Raw genomic sequence first — 21677 nt, 5'->3', positions numbered from 1 at the left:
ATTCCTGTTCTTCCTGATTAAATTTTTCTGGATATTTTAGGGTTTTTTTTTCTTGTTATGTGAACACAATTTTCTCCCTCTTATTAACAAAAAGAATAAGCATTAAAAAAATTTAAATGATTTCCCAAGCCAGTGGAAGAATTCATAATCCAGTAGAAGAATTCTTTATTCAGGAGCCTCACATGTGTGAGTTGTGTCTGTGTGTATCCATGATAGGAGTGTTTGTAGTTTATAAAGTGAAGGGGCTAGCATATGTAGACTAAATATATTCATTCCACAAATAAATAACTTAAGCAACCTTGAAATATAAGACACTGTGTGAGACAATGGTAGGAGTAAAGAAATAAAAGTTTAGTCATCCTAGGAGTAAATTTGCTATTCATAGAACTAAGAAATGCTCATAGAAATAAAATAGAAGAAAAAATTGCTAACGGCCACAATGGGTGGAACAAACACCTTATAATTTATAATTTGGGAACTAAAGCAACAAAAAATGTATTATGAACCTAATATGAACTGGGATTTACATACAGTTACCTCCCCAAGTCTGCACAATAAGCCTATGAAATGGGGATCACTACCCAAAAACTTAGAAACGTTAATAGAAGCCTAGACAACACAGACAACAGCACAGCTAGATTGTGATTCCAGACCTGGTGAAATAACTGAGGAAAGTTCCATGGTGGGAATTAACCTTAAACAGTAGAGAAGATTAAGGTATATATAGAGAAATTGGGAGCATGTTATTTTATTTACAAATATAATTATTTGCCAATAAATCATTTAATTATTTACCAATTTAATCAATTTTACTGAATCTTCCAGATAGGTAGATAGATAGATAGATATAGATATAATGTTTCTAAAGTCTGCTACAATCATGTGATTGATCCTTTGAGTAGCGCAGAAAAAAAAAAAACTTTTAAGATTATGATTCCCAAAAGTTTGTCTTACTTGTCTTCATAGACCCTAATCCCATCAAAGAAAATTCTCATTAAATATTTGCTGACTGACTGCCTGAACTCATTTGACTGATTACAGAGTGAGACAGATATGAAAATAAATAAATTTGCTAGATGTTTTAGGGGTAGAATGTACAGGAAATAGTGAGGTCCCAAAGGAAAAATTAATCATTTCATTTGACGAGTTCAGGAAAGGTAGCAAATTAGTTGAATGCTGGTGGATGAGAGGTTGCTGGTCAGTAAACAAAGTCATTTTTGAAATGAAGGATAACCCCCAAAATCACCTGAGCCACAAAATATGGTGCCCTGCAGAACTATAAAAATTTGGATAAGGTTGAATTGGAGAGGTTTGGGGTAAAGCAATTAAAGTCCTGGGCATTTGGAACACCCAGATCACAGAAGGTACAATGCACTAACAGTTTTGAGTTTTATACTGTAAGAAATTGTGAAGATATTTGAGCAGTGGAGTAATATGGGAAATCTTGCATTTTAGAAAGATTACCCTGGCAGCCATGGAGAGGACAAACAAAGAAATTTAAGAGGCAGAGGAACAATTTTGGAAAATATGACAATAGTTGAGAGAAGAGAAAATGAGAGTCTGAACTAAGGCATTAGCTGTGGAGTTGGAACCAAACAAATGAACAAAAGGTACAAAAATACAAACCTTAGAACTTGTGGCAATAGGGGTAAAGCAAAGTAAAGATTAAATATAGCTCACAAGTTTATTTCCTGAATGACTGGATGAAGAAAAGCATCTGTAATCGAGAAAAGAAAGACAGGAATAGTAAAGAGATATCTGTGGATTTTGTAGTGGAGTTGTCAAGTAAGCACTCTGATATAGAGGACAAAATTTTGAAGATGCTATGGGCTAAATAAGTGATCTAAAATCACCTACAAAGAGATGATATTTGACAACATGGGAGAGAACAAGTTCAAAAGTGAAGGGTGCGTTAGAACAGGATAAGAAAAAGGTTTTAGGGAGGAACATGGGATGTAGCAATATGTAAGAAGCAAACAAAGAAAGCATATTGTTAAGTTTTCAATCCAGGGATTATAATTAATGATAAGAGAGATAGTAGGAGATAAGGCAGAATACGTTGTACCAGAAGCCAAACAGAGGCAGTGCTTTAGAAATACAAACTTTAAAACCTCTCAAGTCTTCTGCTGAGCAAACCATAGGCAATAATGATGCCTGTGATTAAGACATCTGAAAGTGAAATTCTGTGTGAAGAGGATACTTGAGATTATTTTTTTTTTTTTGCAGTACGCGGGCCTCTCACTGTTGTGGCCTCTCCCGTTGCAGAGCACAGGCTCCAGACGCGCAGGCTCAGCGGCCATGGCTCACGGGCCCAGCCGCTCCACGGCATGTGGGATCTTCCCGGACCGGGGCACGAACCCGTGTCCCCTGCATCGGCAGGCGCACTCTCAACCACTGCACCACCAGGGAAGCCCGACACTATGTTTTGAAGAATCTTGGTGATGAAATAATGAAGAAAGATGGAAAAGTAGGATCACAAGGCCAATATAGAACTAAGATTTTCAGATAGAGAAATTTTATATATGTCTGTAAGCTGAACAGAAGAAAACAGTGGAAAAGAAGACATTGAAAGTATAGGGGGGAAAGTTCTGAATAGTGTAATGCCTTGGTTTTAAGTGCTAATTATACCTCTCAAATTCTTATCTCCATTAAATGACTCACATTATGTACAAAAAATGGACAAATCTACACAGCTGCTTGAAACTAGATACATTTTGCGTGGTATACATCAGACAAAGCTACAAAAATCATGCCAAGACTGAGTCACAATTTGCCCTCCTGATGGAGAGCAATGCCCCAGAAAAATAACTGGAAAGACTTTACAAGAATTCCACTAACACAGAGGCTTGATAAGTGTGATCAGGTGGTAAGAACAGACAAAGCACAGGCAAATGGGGACAAGACTTGAATTCCTTTATGCTGTAGAACAGACACACTTATACAATCAACAGTGCTGGACGAAGTAGGGTTTGCCTGCTGCCTTCCCCAAGCAGGAAGCAGATAAAGGAGAGTGGGAAAGATTTTCTTCCTTAAAGGAATGGGGGCATGGACCCAGAGAAAAACTGGACTTTCACATAGTTAAATTCTCATAGGGAAAGATGTTTTGAAAGAAAGCTGTATTGCAGAAACTGGTCACAGCATAGAGTTCTACACAAGAGGAAGAAGTATAATGTAGATAAATTTATCCAAAGTCTTCAAACTGCAGTGCCCTCCAAATTTTTCCTAGGTTACTTAAGCCCTTGACAAAGCAACAAACAGAAATTGTCAAATCTCCTATCCAGAAACTGGGGTGTTATTGTTAAATCTTACTTTCTAATAAACCACAAAAGATGCTGTGATTCTATGATTCAAATGCAGGACATGGCCATCAAGCAACTTTAATATAAGGTCAGTTTCATAAATGGTCATTCTGTTTCCAGTCTTACAGTCTTATAATACGTTAAGCATAGAAGCAGAATAAAATTTTCTTAAGCATTATAAGGATATTATTTGTCTGCCTTCAATGATTCCCTGATGCTCTCATGGGTAAGTCCAGACTTCTCAGTGTCATTTGCAAAGCGCTCCCTGATTTTGCCCCTAAGTATCAACACAGCTTCACTCTTTGTAATTGTGTTCTTTGAATTTTATCCTCTAACCATTTATAGATCTCCTTACGGACCAGTAAAGAAGCCAGGCTGCATTCATACTTTGCACATTCTGTTATCACTTCCTTGGATATACTTTTCATACTCACAACCTCCTAAACTAGACTAATTTCTACTCTTTGAGAATAAAATAGAATTATTGAAGAATGGAAACTTTTGAGACAGTTTCTAGGTCTTCCATTTGCTAGAAATAGCATCAACCCATGTTTTATTGGGAAGATTAAATTAAATTAGATAATAAAACACAAAGTAAACCCTCAAGAAAGTACATTTTAGTAGGAGTAATACTTTTACTACTAACTGGTTTTGTGGAATGTGCTGATATTTATTGGAGTGCGAAGAAGAATTTGACATAATAATGTTGATTTGGGTTGTTTGATTTATTAGAGAAGTTGAGAAAAAGTGGTTCAATTGAACCTATATTTTAAAAAATAATTTATATATTCACCAGGGACCTTACACTATTTTATGTAGTTTAAATTTGAGAAAGTTACCAAAAAAAAGTCTATCACTTATTATCAATCAGTTGCAAATAGCTATTACCAACTCTATGAGTACAAAGTTGATACAACAAGCTATGAAGGTGTACTTATCTCAACCAAGGGATGAACGGTTTGTGACTTTTCAAATCACAGTCCTCTACATCAGTAAAGTAAATAGGAACAGAATTTATTGGACAGAAAAATAAGAGAAAAAATTTTAAATTCCATTAATAGTATTTAATCAAGCTATCCTCTCTGCATGAAGGATTTCTGTACAGTAGATTTCTCCTATTCTTTGTCCCAGGTGAACTGTTCTAATTATGAAAAAACAGAAATGTGTTTGTGTGAACCATAATGACAACCTACTTCACAGAGCAGAAATAATGATGGGTCCAGATGGTCCAGTGCAGGTGGTCGAAATTGCTACCTCAAAATCTACCATTATTAAGTGATTTTCAAAGGGCTCACACTTCGTCCACCACCACCAATCAAGAGACACTTGCTCAGGCCACATTCCCTTGGATAAAAACTAAGAAGTAATTACTTCCTTTAAGAGATCCACATCAATTTCATCACAAACAAAGTTATAAATATGAAGAAGGAATTTCTTTGCAATTCTTGTACAGATGTTATTAATTCTGTAAATATAGATGAATACGATGAAAGAAAAAACAAAATATCCAATATGGACAATGATTAACATATACTAGTGTATACACACACACACACACACACAAACACACATGAACACGCACATACATGCACACATACTACACATACACACATGCACACCCACATACATACATACACACGTACATACACACACATACACACACACACATACACACACACACACACACACATATTCACAGAGACAGAACACTACGTTAAAACACCAATTTACTAAGTAATTTTATCCTGAATTTTACATTTTTAACATTTGACTAAAGTAAAATGAATTAATAATTATCACATTTTATGATGGTTTAAATAGGATTGAGAACAAGTAAATCTAAAATACCTAATTTATGAAATAATTGTAATATTCATGTTTCTTTCTTTTTTTCTGAAATAGGACATCAAAAATTTTTATTACAATTCAACATGCTTTTCTAACAATGCTGTGGCCAAGCCACCCAATGTTTTCTTCACATTCCTTCCACACAAGTTAATTTGTTTCACAAAGTGGAACTAAAGTATATTCAAGTCATTCAAATGCAAGCTACATATATTCCTTATAAGTTACTGTATTAAGGTAGAAAAGAGATGCAAGAAAAAAAGACATCCCAGAACTTATAATATAGGTTATCAAAATATTGGTACACAATCTTTCCCAAGCTGCTTCATAATGATCCTAAAAATACCAGCAAGAAAAAATGGTACAAGAATGAGGTTTATGGCTCATCCGACTCCATGTCATAATTACTGTAATACTTATTGGTGTAATAATTCTCATAATTATCCTCAGAAGGATCTCTATGAGACCGGCAAAAATGACAGCTACATCTAAATCTTTGCACTCTTGAGGGAGTCTCAACGTCGTTCTGCAGTGGTTCTCTTTGAGAGTCAGATGGAGAAACTCCTTTGCAGTAGTGCTTTTTAATAGATTGAATCAGCTGCTCCATCTTATCTCTCTGATCAGTTAACATGGTCCTCACCCCTCTCCTACAGGGTATGTTTTCACCAAGTAACCGCCCAGTCGGTTGAGGTAGACATTGTGGTAGAATGAAGGGCAATTTGATACTAAGGTTGAGAGTCAAGTTACTGAGGTCCTTTATTAACACTTCAGACATAGTTTGAGAGGCAACTGGAATTTCCTGGGAATTTTCATCAATGGACATTTGAGGAGACTCCAGGCTCCAGGTTGGGTTAACCTCAGATGAATCCATTGGGAGCTTGAAGCTCCCCAGACCTTTGGGTTCCAGTGGAAGGTGATGCTTTAGAATGAAATTGCTACAAAGTAGCCTGGAAGAACTACAGAGCTAAGAAAGAGAGAGAAAAATCCAAGCTGACACAGAGGGGAGAGAAGAATCCGACCCATGATTCTTTAAATTAGTTATTTTCAATAGGAAGCACTGCTGCCCCCATCAGGCATCTAAAAATTTCTGAGGAAAACTTGGTTGCAAAATAATTGTTATAAACTACTGGAATTTAGAGGCAGAATACCCGGATTCTAAATATCCTCCACATCATAAAACTGTAACACACAAGGAAGACTTGACCCACATGATTTAGCAATGCCCTTGTCTAGCAAGCTAAACCATATTCTAGGCCACTAAACAAATCTTATTGAATTTCAAAGAATTAAAATTATTCAGACAATATTCTCTGACAAAAAGAGAATTAAACATAAAAAAAAAGCAGGATATCAGATACACCTACAAATATTTTAAAAAGCAAGCAAAACTCTACAAAATACTACATTGACCAAAGCAGAAGTCTCAAAGAAAAACAGAAAACATTTTGAACTAAATGAAAATGAAAAGACAACCTATCAAATCTGAAGAATACACTTACATCAAGATGGGAGGGAAATGTATAGTATTATTACTTGGCGACTTAGATGAAATGGATCAATTCCTTGAAAGACTCAAATTATCTAAACTCACCCTAGAAGAAATAGATAACATGAGTAGTACTAAATTTGTAGCTACAAGACTATACTTTCAGAGATCATTTCCATAGTTCATTACTAAATTTGCAGCTAAAACCTTTCTGAAAAAGAAAATGTCAGGCATAGATGGCTTCACTGGTGAATTACAACAAACATTTAAGGAAGAATTAATGCCAGTTCTTAAAAATGTCTCCCAGAAAATTTAAGAGACAGCAGCCCTTCTCAACTCACTTGAGGAGGCCAGCATCTTTTGACACACAAGACAGAAATAATAATAAAAAGAACAATATGACATAAAAATAGATGTAAAATTTCTTAATGAAATACTAGCACATTTAAATAATATATAAAAACAAACAAAAAAGCACAATCAGGAGAGTTATGTTAGGAATGCAAGGCTAGTTCAACATTTGAAAGCTAATCAGTGTAATTCATTATCTTAAGACAGTTAACAAAGACAAAAACAAAGGATCATAGCAATAGGTGAGGAAAAAGTATTTGCCAACATTCAGCATCCATTCATGATTTAAAACAAAATTCTCAGCAAACTTGGAATAGAAGGGACCTTTTTTAATCTCACAAAGAAAAACCACAAATATCTACAGCTAATGTCAAACTTAATTTCAGAAGACAATGTCTTTCTCCTATAATCCATATCTAGGTAAAGACTTCATCTTCAACCACTTCTATTCAGACCTATTTAAAGTTCCTACACCTAATTTTATATCTTATTATTATTACCATCACCACTACACTACTACTACTCAAGAAACCCCAGAAATAATAACTGGACCCACCTCTGTCTACACCTTATGATCTCAGTTATAGATCTGACTCACCATAGGATGTGAAAACGCCATATACTCCCTCCGCAGCCCTTACAGCTAAGGGGTTCAAGTTATGTATCAAGGCTTTGCCAATCAGAATTAGCTTGATTTTGGGGCTAAAAAGGACCTCAATTCTGAACACTCCAGGAGATATAATTCACATAGATTTCCCTCACCCTGGAGTTCTTGATGAAAGAAAACTGTGTAGTAGAGTTCTTGCTTCTTCCATTGTAGCAGGAAAGTCTATAGGGTGTGTTTCCAGCAGGGAGCAACTTGTGGCGCTCAGTAGTCAGTGAGAAGGGAAGTGGTTTCCTCATCAAACCAGTCCTACAATATTACTGTTGTTGTTTTTGTTCTTGGGCTTAGTTCCCAACTGGAAGGCATTGAGCCTGGTTCTCGATCTTCATAAAAAATAATGAAATAATGCCATATGCAGCAACGTGGATGGACTTGGAGATTGTCATACTGAGTAAGGTAAGTCAGAGAAAGACAAATATCATATGATATCGCTTATACGTGGAATCTTAAAAGAAAGGGGGGCACAAATGAACTTATCTACAAAACAGAAATAATGTTACAGATGTGGAAAATAAACTTATAGTTACCAGAGGGTAAGAGGGGGAGGGATAAATTGGAAGATTGGGATTGACATATACACACTACTATATATAAAACAGATAACTAATAAGGACCTACTGTATAGCACAGGGAACTCAAATCAATACTCTGTAATGGCCTATACGGAAAAGAATCTAAAAAAAAGAGTGGATATATGTAAATGTATAACAGATTCACTTTGCTGTAAGCCTGAAACTAACACAACATTGTAACTCAACTATACTCCAATTAAAAAAAAAGTAATAAAAAAGTTACCTAGTATCCTTTTCATAAACATCTATTCTGCTCTAGTAACAACCCTGAGTGATACGTTCCATAACTTTTGAACAGCCACCTGAAGTACCTGAAGATTGTTTCAAGACTCTGCAAAGGAAGCTACTGCACAAAAGAAATACTTTTATAATCTACAGACAAATATCTAAAATTTGAATTATAGTCCCAATATCTATTCTCTCTGAATCTCATTTTCTGCATCCGTAAAAAAAGGGAAAAAAAGCATAATTGGCCCATAGGATTGTAAAAGAGACTGCTTTGCACATTGTAATGACATGTTATAAAAAAAAAAGTTTTTTCATGCAAAATTCTATTACAAGAACTCTCGAATTACTTTTTGTCCATTGAAAATTTAAAGTGAAGAAGAAAATTAATTACAAGTTTTTCAGCAAATATTGATTGCTCTGAGTGTATTGTAAATTAAAATGAAGGAGAATTAAGTTCTTCATCATGGTAGAGTAGGAGATATATCAATTAAGATTAAGAAAAATATCTGTATTTACCTCAAAGTTAAAGATCGAGGGAAAAGGTTATCTTGTGGTATATCAGGAGTTCAAAACTTTAGGTCACTGTTTTACACATTCAGAAGATATAAAAATATAAAACACCCTCAAGCTATCAAACTTAAATCTACAAAATACAGTAAAGTAAATATGAGTGTATTTGTGTTATTGATCTTTTTTTTCCCAAAATTGAACAAATGATTCGCAAACTGAGAAAAAAAAAAGTCGCTTAAAGTTTTAAGCCTAATAAGAAAAATAATTTCAATTCACAAATGCTATTTAGTGACTAGAGTTTGCTCTTGGGAAATAAATTTTATCATTTTAATAAAACATTCAGAAATTCTCACTGTTGTGCATTTTAAAGTAATCTAATTAAAACCTAACACATGTATATGGAATAAAAAAAAATGGTCATGAAGAACCTAGGGGCAAGACGGTAATAAAGACACAGACCTACTAAAGAATGGACTTGAGGACACGGGGAGGGGGAAGGGTAAACTGGGACAAAGTGAGAGAGTGGTAGTATATATATGGACATATATACACTACCAAATGTAAAATAGATAGCTATTGGGAAGCAGTCGCATAGCACAGGGAGATCAGCTAGGTGCTTTGTTACCACCTAGAGGGGTGGGATAGGGAAGGTGGGAGGGAGATGCAAGAGGGAGGAGATATGGGGATATATGTATACATACAGCTGATTCACCTTGCTATACAGCAGAAACTAACACAACATTGTAAAGTAATTATAGTCCAATAAAGATGTTAAAAAAATAAATAAATGCCACTCTGGGAAACTGTTAAAAAAAAAAGAAAAAAAATGTCCATTGACAGATGAATGGATAAAGAAGATGTGGCACATATATACAATGGAATATTACTCAGTCATAAACAGGAACAAAATTGAGTCATTTGTAGAGAGGTGGATGGACCCAGAGACTGTCATACAAAATGAAGTAAGTCAGAAAGAGAAAAACAACAGGAAAATGTATGCTAACATACATATATGGAATCTAAAATAAATGGTACTGATGAACCTAGTGGCAGGGCAGTAATAAACATGCAGACGTAGAGAACAGACTTGAGGACATGGGGAGGAGGAAGGGGAAGCTGGGACAAAGTGAGAGAGTAGCATGGACATATATACACTACCAAAAGTAAAACAGATAGCTATTGGGAAGCAGTCGCATAGCACAGGGAGATCAGCTTGGTGCTTTGTGACCAGCTAGAGGGGTGGGATAGGGAGGGTGGGAGGGAGGGAGATGCAAGAAGGAAGAGATATGGGGATATATGTATATGTATAACTGATTCACTTTGTTATAAAGCAGAAACTAACACACATTGTAAAGCAATTATACTCCAATAAAAAGTTAAAAAAAACAACCCAAAAACCTTAGGAGAAAATTGTTTAAACAATATATCCATCATTCATCATATTTGCATTGACAAATTTTTAACATAAACTGTCAAAATTTTAATTTTATAGACTGTATGTGCTGTTAAATCAGAAGTTCCAAATATAGTCTTCTACCTTGTATTGCTTTACACTAAACATATTTTCAAAACACGATCTTTAAAAAACTATCAAAGGTATCTATCTTAGAAGACAAGAAAATATGAGACAACATTCAGGAGGGCCCCCCAAATTGAGAAACAGAGAGGATTATTTTTTCCTTCCATAGGCCTACTGAAAAAAGTTATAAGGCCAGTGTGCCGTGAAGCTTAGTGAAATCACTTTAAATTATTTATTACATATGTTCTTCTTCCTTACAGTTTTTAATTATTTTGCTACAAGTTGTGTGATTTTATTCCCTATGGTTTAAGAAAATGCATAAGGCAAATTTTGGATGAACAGTGATAACTCAAATATAAGAACTTCTAGATTAAAATGATCATTTCAATTTCATTACTCCTCTTCAATGCTAATCAATTCAACTAAAAATTTCAATTATATATAGAGAAATGATAAGCTACATACTCATGTAAAATGACCACCAAAATACTGAAGGATTTAAGTTCTGAAATTTACCAAAAATGTTCAATTCTAAAATAATATTCAGTAATAATCTTTATTATATTTTATTATATTTCAAATTTATTTTTGAATAGAGACATTTATTTAGAAATTAATAAAACTATAGATGGTATATTGTTATACCCACAGATCACATTATTAGTTTGTTAGCTAAAAGAAAATGCAAGAAATAATCAGTGAATCCTTTTATAACGTTCCCAAACTCAAATTTACTAAAGAAAATTCCAGGCATTTTGTTTAGAAATAATGGCTTAAGAGAAAAGAGGGTATCTGAGCTTGAGAAGACCTCATTATTTCCCTGCCTCAGCATGAGGTATTACACATGTTATTAACATATAGACTCCTGGGGGAAACCTGGAAAGAAGTAGCCCAAAATTCTCATTAATTTTAGGAGGTGAAAACTGTGACAATCTGAATAAATAAATAGTGTTAATTGCATTTTTACACATTGGCATGCTACATTTTACAACCAAGAGAAAGGAATGAGTTGAAGGAGAAAAGTTTAAAAAACATTTTATGCATAATTGATCCAGTTTTGTTACAAATTATTTCTCAACCAAAAAAGGTATGAGCAATTACAGGATTAGAAGGAAGAGAAAATTGGAGAAAATAGTATTCAAATAATCTATAAATACAGAAACACATAATCCATTTTATTTGTATCAAATCTACATAAAGGAAAATTTATGAGTATGTTGGGTATTTGCATTTATTGAACCCTGAAATAAGACCAGCCTCTAACATCTGCAGGGTTGACTCAAGTATAAATATGAAGGCCCACATACCACGTCTCTAAATATTGGGCTAGCCAAAAAGTGCCTTCGATTTTTAAGTAAAAATAAAAGACACCTTTTTCATTTTAACTAAGAACTTTACTGAACAACATATTCACCCTTTTGTTCCACTACCTTCTGCCATTTTTCAGGCAATATCATAATTCCATCCTCCCAAAACTTTTTAATTTTTTGAGCAAAGAACTGTTCCAGCTGCCCTTTACAGTCTTCCAGGGAATTGAAATGTTTTCCTCTAAGAGAATTTTGTAAAGACCGAAATAAATGGAAATCTGAAGGGGCAATGTCTAGTGAATATGGCAGATGAATCAGAACTTCCCAGCCAAGCTGTAACAGTTTTTGCCTGGTCATCAAAAAAAACATGCGGTCTAGGCAGAACACTCTATGACATAAATCAGAGCAAGATCCTTTTTGACCCACTGCCTAGAGAATTGGAAATAAAAACAAAAATAAACAAATGGGACCTAATGAAACTTAAAAGCTTTTGCACAGCAAAGGAAACCATAAACAAGACCAAAAGACAACCCTCAGAATGGGAGAAAATATTTGCAAATGAAGCAACTGACAAAGGATTAATCTCCAAAATTTACAAGCAGCTCATGCAGCTCAATATCAAAAAACAAACAACCCAATCCAAAAACGGGCAGAAGACCTAAATAGACATTTCTCCAAAGAAGATATACAGATTGCCAACAAACACATGAAAGTATGCTCAACATGACTAATTATTGGAGAAATGCAAATCAAAACTGCAATGAGGTATCACCTCATACCAGTCAGAATGGCCATCATCAAAAAATCTACAAACAGTAAATGTCAGCGAGGGTGTAGAGAAAAGGGATCCCTCTTGCACTGTTGGTGGGAATGTAAATTGATAGAGCCACTATGGAGAACAGTATGGAGGTTCCTTAAAAAACTAAAAATAGAACTACCATACGACCCAGCAATCCCACTACTGGACATATACCCTGAGAAAACCATAATTCAAAAAGAGTCAAGTACTACAATGTTCACTGCCGCTCTATTTACAATAGCCTGGACATGGAAGCAACCTAAGTGTCCATCGACAGATGAATGGATAAAGAAGATGTGGCACATATATACAATGGAATATTACTCAGCCATTAAAAGAAATGAAATTGAGTTATTTGTAGGGAGGTGGATGGACCTAAAGTCTGTCATACAGAGTGAAGTAAGTCAGAAAGAGAAAAACAAATACTGTATGCTAACACATATATATGGAATCTAAAATAAATAAATAAATAAAATGGTTCTGAAGAACCTAGGGGCAGGACAGGAATAAAGATGCAAATGTAGAGAATGGACTTGAGGGCACGGGGTGGGGGTAGAAGGGTAGGCTGGGACGAAGTGAGAGAATGGCATGGACATATATACACTACCAAATGTAAAATAGCTAGTGGGAAGCAGCCACATAGCACAGGGAGATCAGCTCGGTGGTTTGTGACCACCTAGAGGGGTGGGATAGGGAGGGTAGGAGGGAGATGCAAGAAGGAGGAGATACGGGCATATATGTATACACATAGCTGATTCATTTTGTCATACAGCAGAAACTAACACAACTTTGTAAAGCAATTATACTCCAATAAAGATGTTAAGAAAAAAAAAAAGGGCTTCCCTGGTGACGCAGTGGTTGAGAATCCGCCTGCTGATGCCAGGAGACACGGGTTCGTGCCCCTGTCTGGGAAGATCCCACGTGCCGCAGAGCAGCTGGGCCCGTGAGCCATGGCCGCTGGGCCTGCGCGTCTGGAGCCGGTGCTCTGTAATGGGAGAGGCCACAACAGTGAGAGGCCCGCGTAGCGCAAAAAAAAATTAATAATAAACAAGCAAAAGATGGACAGCCACGGTGCCAAGGAATATATGCAAATGGCTCATAATAAAAAAACAAAACAAAACAAAAAAACACAAGCAGTCTTGCATTATCCTGATGGAAGATTATGGGTTTTCTGTTGACTAATTCCAGATGCTTTTCATCGAGTGCTGCTTTCAACTGGTCTCATTGGGAGCAGTACTTGGAATTAATCATTTGGTTTTCTGGAAGGAGCTCATAATCGAGGACTCCCTGCCACTCCCACCATATACACATCACCTTCTTTGGATGAAGACTGGCCTTTGGTGTGGTTGGTGGTGGTTCATTTCACTTGCCCCATGATCTATTCTATTCCACATTATTGTACAGTATCCACTTTTCATCACCCGTCACAATTTTTTTTAAAAAAGTAATGTTTTCATTACGTTTAAGTAGAGAATCTCATGTGGAAATACAGTCTAGAGGGTTTTTTTCGCTCAACTTATGTGGAACCGGAACATCAAAGTGATTCACATAACCAAGCTGGTGCAAATGATTTTCAGTGCTTGATTTGTATATTTTGAGTATGTCGGCTATCTCTCACATGGTATATCGTTGACTGTTCTCAATGAATGTGTTGATTTGATCGCTATCAACTTCAACTGGCCTACTCGACCATGGAACATCGTCCAGCGAGAAATCTCCCGCATGAAACTTCACAAACCACTTTTGACATGTTCAATCAGTCACAGCACCTTCTCCATACACTGCATAAATCTCTTTTTGTGTTTCAGTTGCATTTTTACCTTTCTTGAAATAATAAAGCATAATATGCCAAAAATGTTGTTTTCTTCCTTCTTCAATATTAAAATGGCTACACAAAACTTCATCAATTTTGATGTCTTTTTCTAAATGCACGCTGATATGACAGCTGTCACAGACAATCTAACAAAATTGTTTTGAATGAAGTTAAAGATAACTAAGTGCTACTAGAGCCATCTTATGGAAAAAAACGACCGAACCTTTTGGCCAGTCCCATATTTAAAATACAAAAATCAAAAAACAAAAACAAATCAAGACATCAAAGCATTATATGAAATATGTTCTATCATCCTACTTTGAAAATTATACTTCCATAACATCCTGGAAGGCAAGGATAGGGTTTCGAATTCTTGGACACTCCGAGTTTTATACCAGAATTGAAGACACAAAGAGAACCAAACAGAGTGGACATATCTCTTTAACTCCGTAGATTCCTCCTTCATACGTGGCAGGGCCAGAGAGAAACCCTTTAAATGATAGGGTACCACCTAAAAATTGGTGTTTTACATCTTAATAATTTAGTACAGAACTGTGAGGAACAGAACTAATTATATTTCGTGAGGGCTTGATATTGGGTTAAAAAGTAATGAATCATTTCTAGTTTGGGTAACATGATTCTGTGGTGTATACTTTTCATCACTCTACCCCTACTAGAAAATGTTAGAAAATTTCATTTCACGTATGTAACAGCATTCTGCTACTTTGCTTCTCCTTTCCCCCTCCCTCTCCAGATTTGTTTCCCCCATCTTACAAATTAGTTGCCCTTGAAACTTGATGCAAGTCCTTCTAGAATCTAGAAACTTGATAAGTAGGAGATTTATTAAGATATTTGTTCTCAAATGTGGGTCTCTACTTAAAGAAATAATTTGAGATGACTACTCGGAGAACACTTTTTAATCCAACTTATTGTATACTGTTCTGATGAGAACATATACTACACAAACTCATTATGGAAAACCTACCCTTGCCCAACTGTTACTTTTAAAATTTATACATTAGGTTTTGGTGAGTTCAAAAAAGTGCTGAATAAACTTTTAGTAATTTCTTATTTAAAATGAAATGCAAGTAAGCATTTCAAATAGCAATTTATTTTGCAGAAAGAAATTTAACTTTGGATCTGGCAAACTATACTCTTGTTTAAACTCACAAAAAGTTTGCACCAATGAAACATTAAAATGAGTGTTTTGGGCTTCCCTGGTGGCGCAGTGGTTGAGAGTCCGCCTGCCGATGCAGGGGACATGGGTTCGTGCCCCGGTCCGGGAAGATCCCACGTGTCGCGGAACGGCTAGGCCCGTGAGCCATGGCCGCTGAGCCTGCGAGTCTGGAGCCTGTGCTCCGCAACGGGAGAGGCCACAACAGTGAGAGGCCTGCGTACCGCAGAAAACAAAAACAGAAACAAAACAGTGTTTTATTTAAAAAAAGAAAAGACCTCCATGCAAACAGACATGAGTTCTCCACCCTACTATATATACTATCTACTGTTACCTAATTTCAGAACCTTGATTTCCACATTTGTAATATAATACTCACACACTGTACATTTTGTATTGTAAGAATTATTCATAAGGTATATACAGTGCCTAAAAGAGGGGGTACTTAATAACAGAATCAAAATAATGCTGTTTCCCTGCAAATTCAAACACATACACACAGAGACATAATTTTAATGTGCACATTTTTGAGTAAATGAAGTAAGCCAAACAAGTACCTGGACATATGTCCAAAAAACCATCAGTTTCAAAATATATCTCTTCAAATTAGATGTATTGGTTTTCTAATTTATTGTTCCAAATATGGGCCAATCAATATAATCAATACAGTGGCATCTTAAGGCTCAGTTATTTTACATAAATAAAGTAACTATCTTTTCCCATATATATAATGGTATTTAACTGTTAACAAAATTAACAGACTAAATCTGTGACTGTTACATAGAATTAGAACCATTCTTCAGAAAGGCTAATTATTTTAATACTAGGCCTTGGATTTGCCTGTCTAAAGTAAGTCACTTGCCATTGTGATTGATTGCAGGTTCATTTGCATTCTGAAGTAGTACTCCTCCATTCTTTGTTTCACCCTCTGAACACAGCTATTTAAGTGTATTCCATTCTAGAGTTTACATGGGCTGCAGGTGCCAGTTCCTGTTGCAGCTGTGCATATATTTTAAAATGGGCTACCACAGAACACAGAGTGCAATGATATACCACATTTAATAAAGGTCTAGTTTGATTTGTATTGGGTTAGTACTTCCAGAAAGCAAAAGCAGGAACTAAATGACAGGCTTTCAAACTCTTAGGCCATCTAAACCTCTGGACATTGATTACAGAGGGGATGCTGAAAGAGTCTGTCATAAAACAGCAAAAATTTATAAAACCATTCCCTTCAAAAGACTAGCCAGTGCATTGAATTATTAATGAAAGCATATTGATTAAATGGTCCATGGCTTTTTAAAGCAAATATTACCTTTACAAAGTGCTTTTTGCATCAGAGTTACTTTGTAGTAAAAAACATTAAGAACTAGAAACATTATTGTTTTGTGTTCTTTTACTTTCTAGAATAGCATGAACTATTCTGGCATTATAAAGTGTTTTTTTGTGATTTAAAAATATATTCATTCCTCTGCCAAAGTCAAAGAATTCCACTGAGATATTGTATTTTCTCCCTTACTGTTTGGCTCTATACCAATGGGGGCTAACACATCCAATGCATTCCCTCAGCTAGTGTTATGTGCCTTCCACCTCGATCCACCTTTGGGAGGTGTTGACAGAAGACTGGAGTCTGCAGAGAGAGAGAGAGAGAAGCCATAGTATTTGTTCCTTTCCTTCTCTATGTAGATTCTGTTTTTGGCAGTGGTTCTGTCTTCACCATGATTCTAGTTCCTGTTCAACAGCCCATGATGTTAGATTCTATTCGGTGATCCCTGCTCTTAGGGTCTTATAATCCATTGTGGTATATTGGACAATGTCCTCTCCCCAAATGTTTCCAAGTGTTAATCTCTGGAATCTGTGAATATGTTACCTTACATAGAAAATTAAACTTTGCAGATATAATTATGTTAAGAATATTGCAATGGGAAGATGACCTTGGATTATTTGGATTGGACCAATATAATCACAAGAGTCAGAGGAATCTGATAATACATTGAGCTGACGGAGAATGAAATTACAACATATCAAAATTAGTGGTATAGACTTAAAGCAAGGCAGAGAGGGAAATTTATAGCACTATATAGTTATATCAAAAATAAGGACTAAAATCAATATTGTCTCCCTTCTTCAAGAGGCTAGAAAAAGAAGAGCAAAATAAACCTAAAGGAGCATAAGTGATGACTGAAAAGATAAGAACAGGAATAAATTATTGAAAAGAGAAAAGCAATAGGAAAAAACAATGTTCTGGTTCCTTAAAAAGATCAAGAAAATTGACAAATCTCTAGCAAAACTGGTAAACAAAGAAAAAGAGGGGGAGTTGAGGAAGATGGCAGAAGAGTAAGAGGTGGAGATCACCTTCCTCCCCACAGATACACCAGAAATACATCTACAGGCGGAACAACTCCTACAGAACACCTACTGAGCGCTGGCAGAAGACCTCGGACCTCCGAAAAGGCAAAAAAATCCCCACGTACCTGGGTAGGGGAAAAGAAAAAAGAATAAACAGAGAAAAAGAATAGGGATGGGACCTGCCCCAGTGGGAGGGAGCCGTGAAGGAGGAAAGGTTTCCACACACTAGGAAGCCCCTTCGTGGGTGGAGACTGCGGGTGGCGGAGGGCGGAAGCTTCGGAGCCGCAGAGGAGAGCGCAGCCCCCGGGATGTGGGGGGCAAAGCAGAGAGATTCACGCACAGAGGATCAGGGCCAACCGGCACACACCAGCCCGAGAGGCTTGTCTGCTCCACTGCCGGGGCGGGCAAGGGCTGGGAGCTGAGGCTCGGGCTTCGGAGGTCAGATCCCAGGGAGAAGACCGGGGTTGGTGGTGTGAACACAACCTGAAGGGGCTAGTGCGCCAAGGCTAGCCGGGAGGGAGTCCGGGGAAAAAGTCTGGACCTGCTGAAGAGGCAAGAGACATTTTCTTCCCTCTTTGTTTCCTGGTGCACGAGGAGAGGGGATTAAGAGCGCTGCTTAAAGGAGCTCCAGACACGGGCGTGAGCCGCGGCTAACAGCGCGGACCCCAGAGACGGGCATGAGACGCTAAGGCTGCTGCTGCCACCACCAAGAATCCTGTGTGCGAGCACAGGTCACTATCCACACCCCCCTTCCGGGAAGCCTGGGCAGCCCACCACTGCTAGGGCCCCGTGATCCAGGGACAACTTCCCCGGGAGAATGCACGGCGCGCCTCAGGCTGGTGCAACCTCACGCCGGCCTCTGACGCCGCAGGCTCGCCCCGCACTCTGTGCCCCTCCCTCCCTGCAGCCTGAGTGAGCCAGAGCCCCCGAATCAGCGGCTCCTTTAACCCCCGTCCTGTCTGAGCGGAGAACAAATACCCTCAGGCGACCTACATGCAGAGGCGGGTCCAAATCCAAAGCTGAGTCCCAGGAGTTGTGAGAACAAAGAAGAGAAAGGGAAATCTGTCCCAGCAGCCTCAGGAGCAGCGGATTAAAGCTCCACAATCAACTTGATGTACCCTGCATCTGTGGAATACATGAATAGACAACGACTCATCCCAAATTGAGTAGGTGGACTTTCGGAGCAAGATAGATTATTTTTTCCCTTTTTCTCTTTTTGTGAGTGTATATGTGTATGCTTCTGTGTGAGATTTTGTCTGTATAGCTTTGCTTTCACCATTTGTCCTAGGGTTCTGTCCTTCCTTTTTTGTTGTTTTTATTTTAAAATTTTTATCTTAATAATTATTTTTTATTTTAATAACTTTATTTTATTTTATCTTACTTAATTTTATTTTATCCTCTTTCTTTCTTTCTATTTTTTCTCCCTTTTATTCTGAGCCGTGTGGATGAAAGGCTCTTGGTGCTGCAGCCAGGAGTCAGGGCTGTGTCTCTGAGGTGGGAAAGCCAAGTTCAGGACACTGGTCCACAAGAGACCTCCCAGCTCCACGTATTATCAAACGGCGAAAATCTCCCAGAGATCTCCATCTCAACACCACCACCCAGCTTCACTCAATGACCAGCAAGCTACAGTGCAGAACACCCTATGCCAAACAACTAGTAAGACAGGAACACAACTCCACCCATTAGCAGAGAGGCTGCCTAAAATCATAATAAGACCACAGACACCCCAAAACATGCCACCAGATGTGGACCTGCCCACCAGAAAGACAAGATCCAGCCTCATCCACCAGAACACAGGCACTAGTCCCCTCCACCAGGAAGCCTACATAACCCACTGAACCAACCTTAGCCACTGGGGACAGACACCAAACACAACAGGATCTACGAACCTGCAGCCTGCAAAAAGGAGACACCAAACACAGTAAGATAAGCAAAATGAGAAGACAGAAAAACACACAGCAGATGAAGGAGCAAGGTAAAAACCCACCAGGCCTAACAAATGAAGAAGAAATAGGCAATCTACCTGAAAAAGAATTCAGAATAATGATAATAAAGATAATCCAAAATCTTGGAAACAGAATAGACAAAATGTCAGAAACATTTAACAAGGACCTAGAAGAACTAAAGAGGAAATAAGCAACGATGAACAACACAATAAATGAAAACAAAAATTCTCTAGAAGGGATCAATAGCAGAATAACTGAGGCAGAAGATCGGATAAGTGACCTGGAAGATAAAATAGTGGAAATAACTACTGCAGAGCAGAATAAAGAAAAAAGAGTGAAAAGAACTGAGGACACTCTCAGAGACCTTTGGGACAACATTAAACACACCAACATTCGAATGATAGGGGTTCCAGAAGAAGAGAAAAAGAAAGGGACTGAGAAAATATTTGAAGAGATTATAGTTGAAAACTTCCCTAATATGGGAAAGGAAATAATTAATCAAGTCCAGGAAGCACAGAGAGTCCCAGCAGGATAAACCCAAGGAGAAACAGGCCAAGACACATATTAATCAAACTATCAAAAATTAAATACAAAGAAAACATATTAAAAGCAGCAAGGGAAAAACAACAAATAACACACATGGGAATCCCCATAAGGTTAACAGCTGATCTTTCAGCAGAAACTCTCCAAACCAGAAGGGAGTGGCAGGACATATTTAAAGTGATGAAGGATAAAAAACTACAACAAAGATTACTCTACCCAACAAGGATCTTATTCAGATTTGATGGAGAAATCAAAATCTTTACAGACAAGCAAAAGCTGAGAGAGTTCAGAACCACCAAACCAGCTTTACAACAAATGCTAAAGGAAATTCTCTAGGCAAGAAACACAAGAGAAGGAAAAGACTTACAATAACAAACCCAAAACAATTAAGAAAATGGGAATAGGAACATACATATTGATAATTACCTTAAATGTAAATGGATTAAATGCTCCCACCAAAAGACTCAGGCTGGCTGAATGGACACAAAAACAAGACCCACATATATGCTGTCTACAAGAGACCCACTTCAGACCTAGGGACACATACAGACTGAAAGTGAGGGGATGGAAAAAGATATTCCATGCAAATGGAAATCAAAAGAAAGCTGGAGGAGCAATTCTCATATCAGACAAAATAGACTTTAAAATAAAGACTATTACAAGAGACAAGAGAAGGACACTACATAATGATCAAGGGATAGAGCCAAGAAGAAGATATAACAATTGTAAATATTTATGCACCCAACACAGGAGCACCTCAATACATAAGGCAAATACTAACAGCCATAAAAGGGGAAATCAACAGTAACACAATCATAGGACGGGACTTTAACATCCCACTTTCACCAATGGACAGATCATCCAAAATGAAAATAAGGAAACACAAGCTTTAAATGATACATTAAACAAGATGGACTTAACTGATATTTCTAGGACACTCCATCCAAAAACAACAGAATACACATTTATCTCAAGTGCTCATGGAACATTATCCAGGATAGATCATATCTTGCATCACAAATCAAGCCTTGGAAATTTAAGAATATGGAAATCATATCAACTATCTTTTCCGACCACAAAACTATGAGACTAGATATCAATTACAGGAAATGATCTGTAAAAAATACAAACACATGGAGGCTATACAACACACTACTTAATAACCAAGATATCAGTGAAGAAATCAAAGAGGAAACCAAAAAATACCTAGAAACAAATGACAATGGAGACATGACGACCCAAAACCTATGGGATGCAGCAAAAGCAGTTCTAAGA

At 37.1% G+C, this 21677-nt stretch overlaps 1 protein-coding gene across 1 annotated transcript; it reads right to left on the bottom strand.

The window, feature by feature from the left end:
* Nucleotides 1-5520: 5520 nt before the first annotated feature.
* LOC114898276 (developmental pluripotency-associated protein 3-like) lies at nucleotides 5521-6015 on the bottom strand. Its single transcript, XM_029227503.1, has one exon. It carries the CDS (start codon nucleotides 6013-6015, stop codon nucleotides 5521-5523), a length of 495 nt encoding a protein of 164 aa, XP_029083336.1.
* Between the last annotated feature and the right edge of the window lie 15662 nt (nucleotides 6016-21677).

This window comes from Monodon monoceros, unplaced genomic scaffold (assembly GCF_005190385.1).
Source record: "Monodon monoceros isolate NGI ecotype Baffin Bay Population unplaced genomic scaffold, NGI_Narwhal_1 Super_Scaffold_18, whole genome shotgun sequence".
NCBI lineage: Eukaryota > Metazoa > Chordata > Mammalia > Artiodactyla > Monodontidae > Monodon > Monodon monoceros.
The sequence above is the reverse complement of the archived record's forward strand: the minus strand, read 5'-3'. Positions and strand labels throughout refer to the sequence as shown.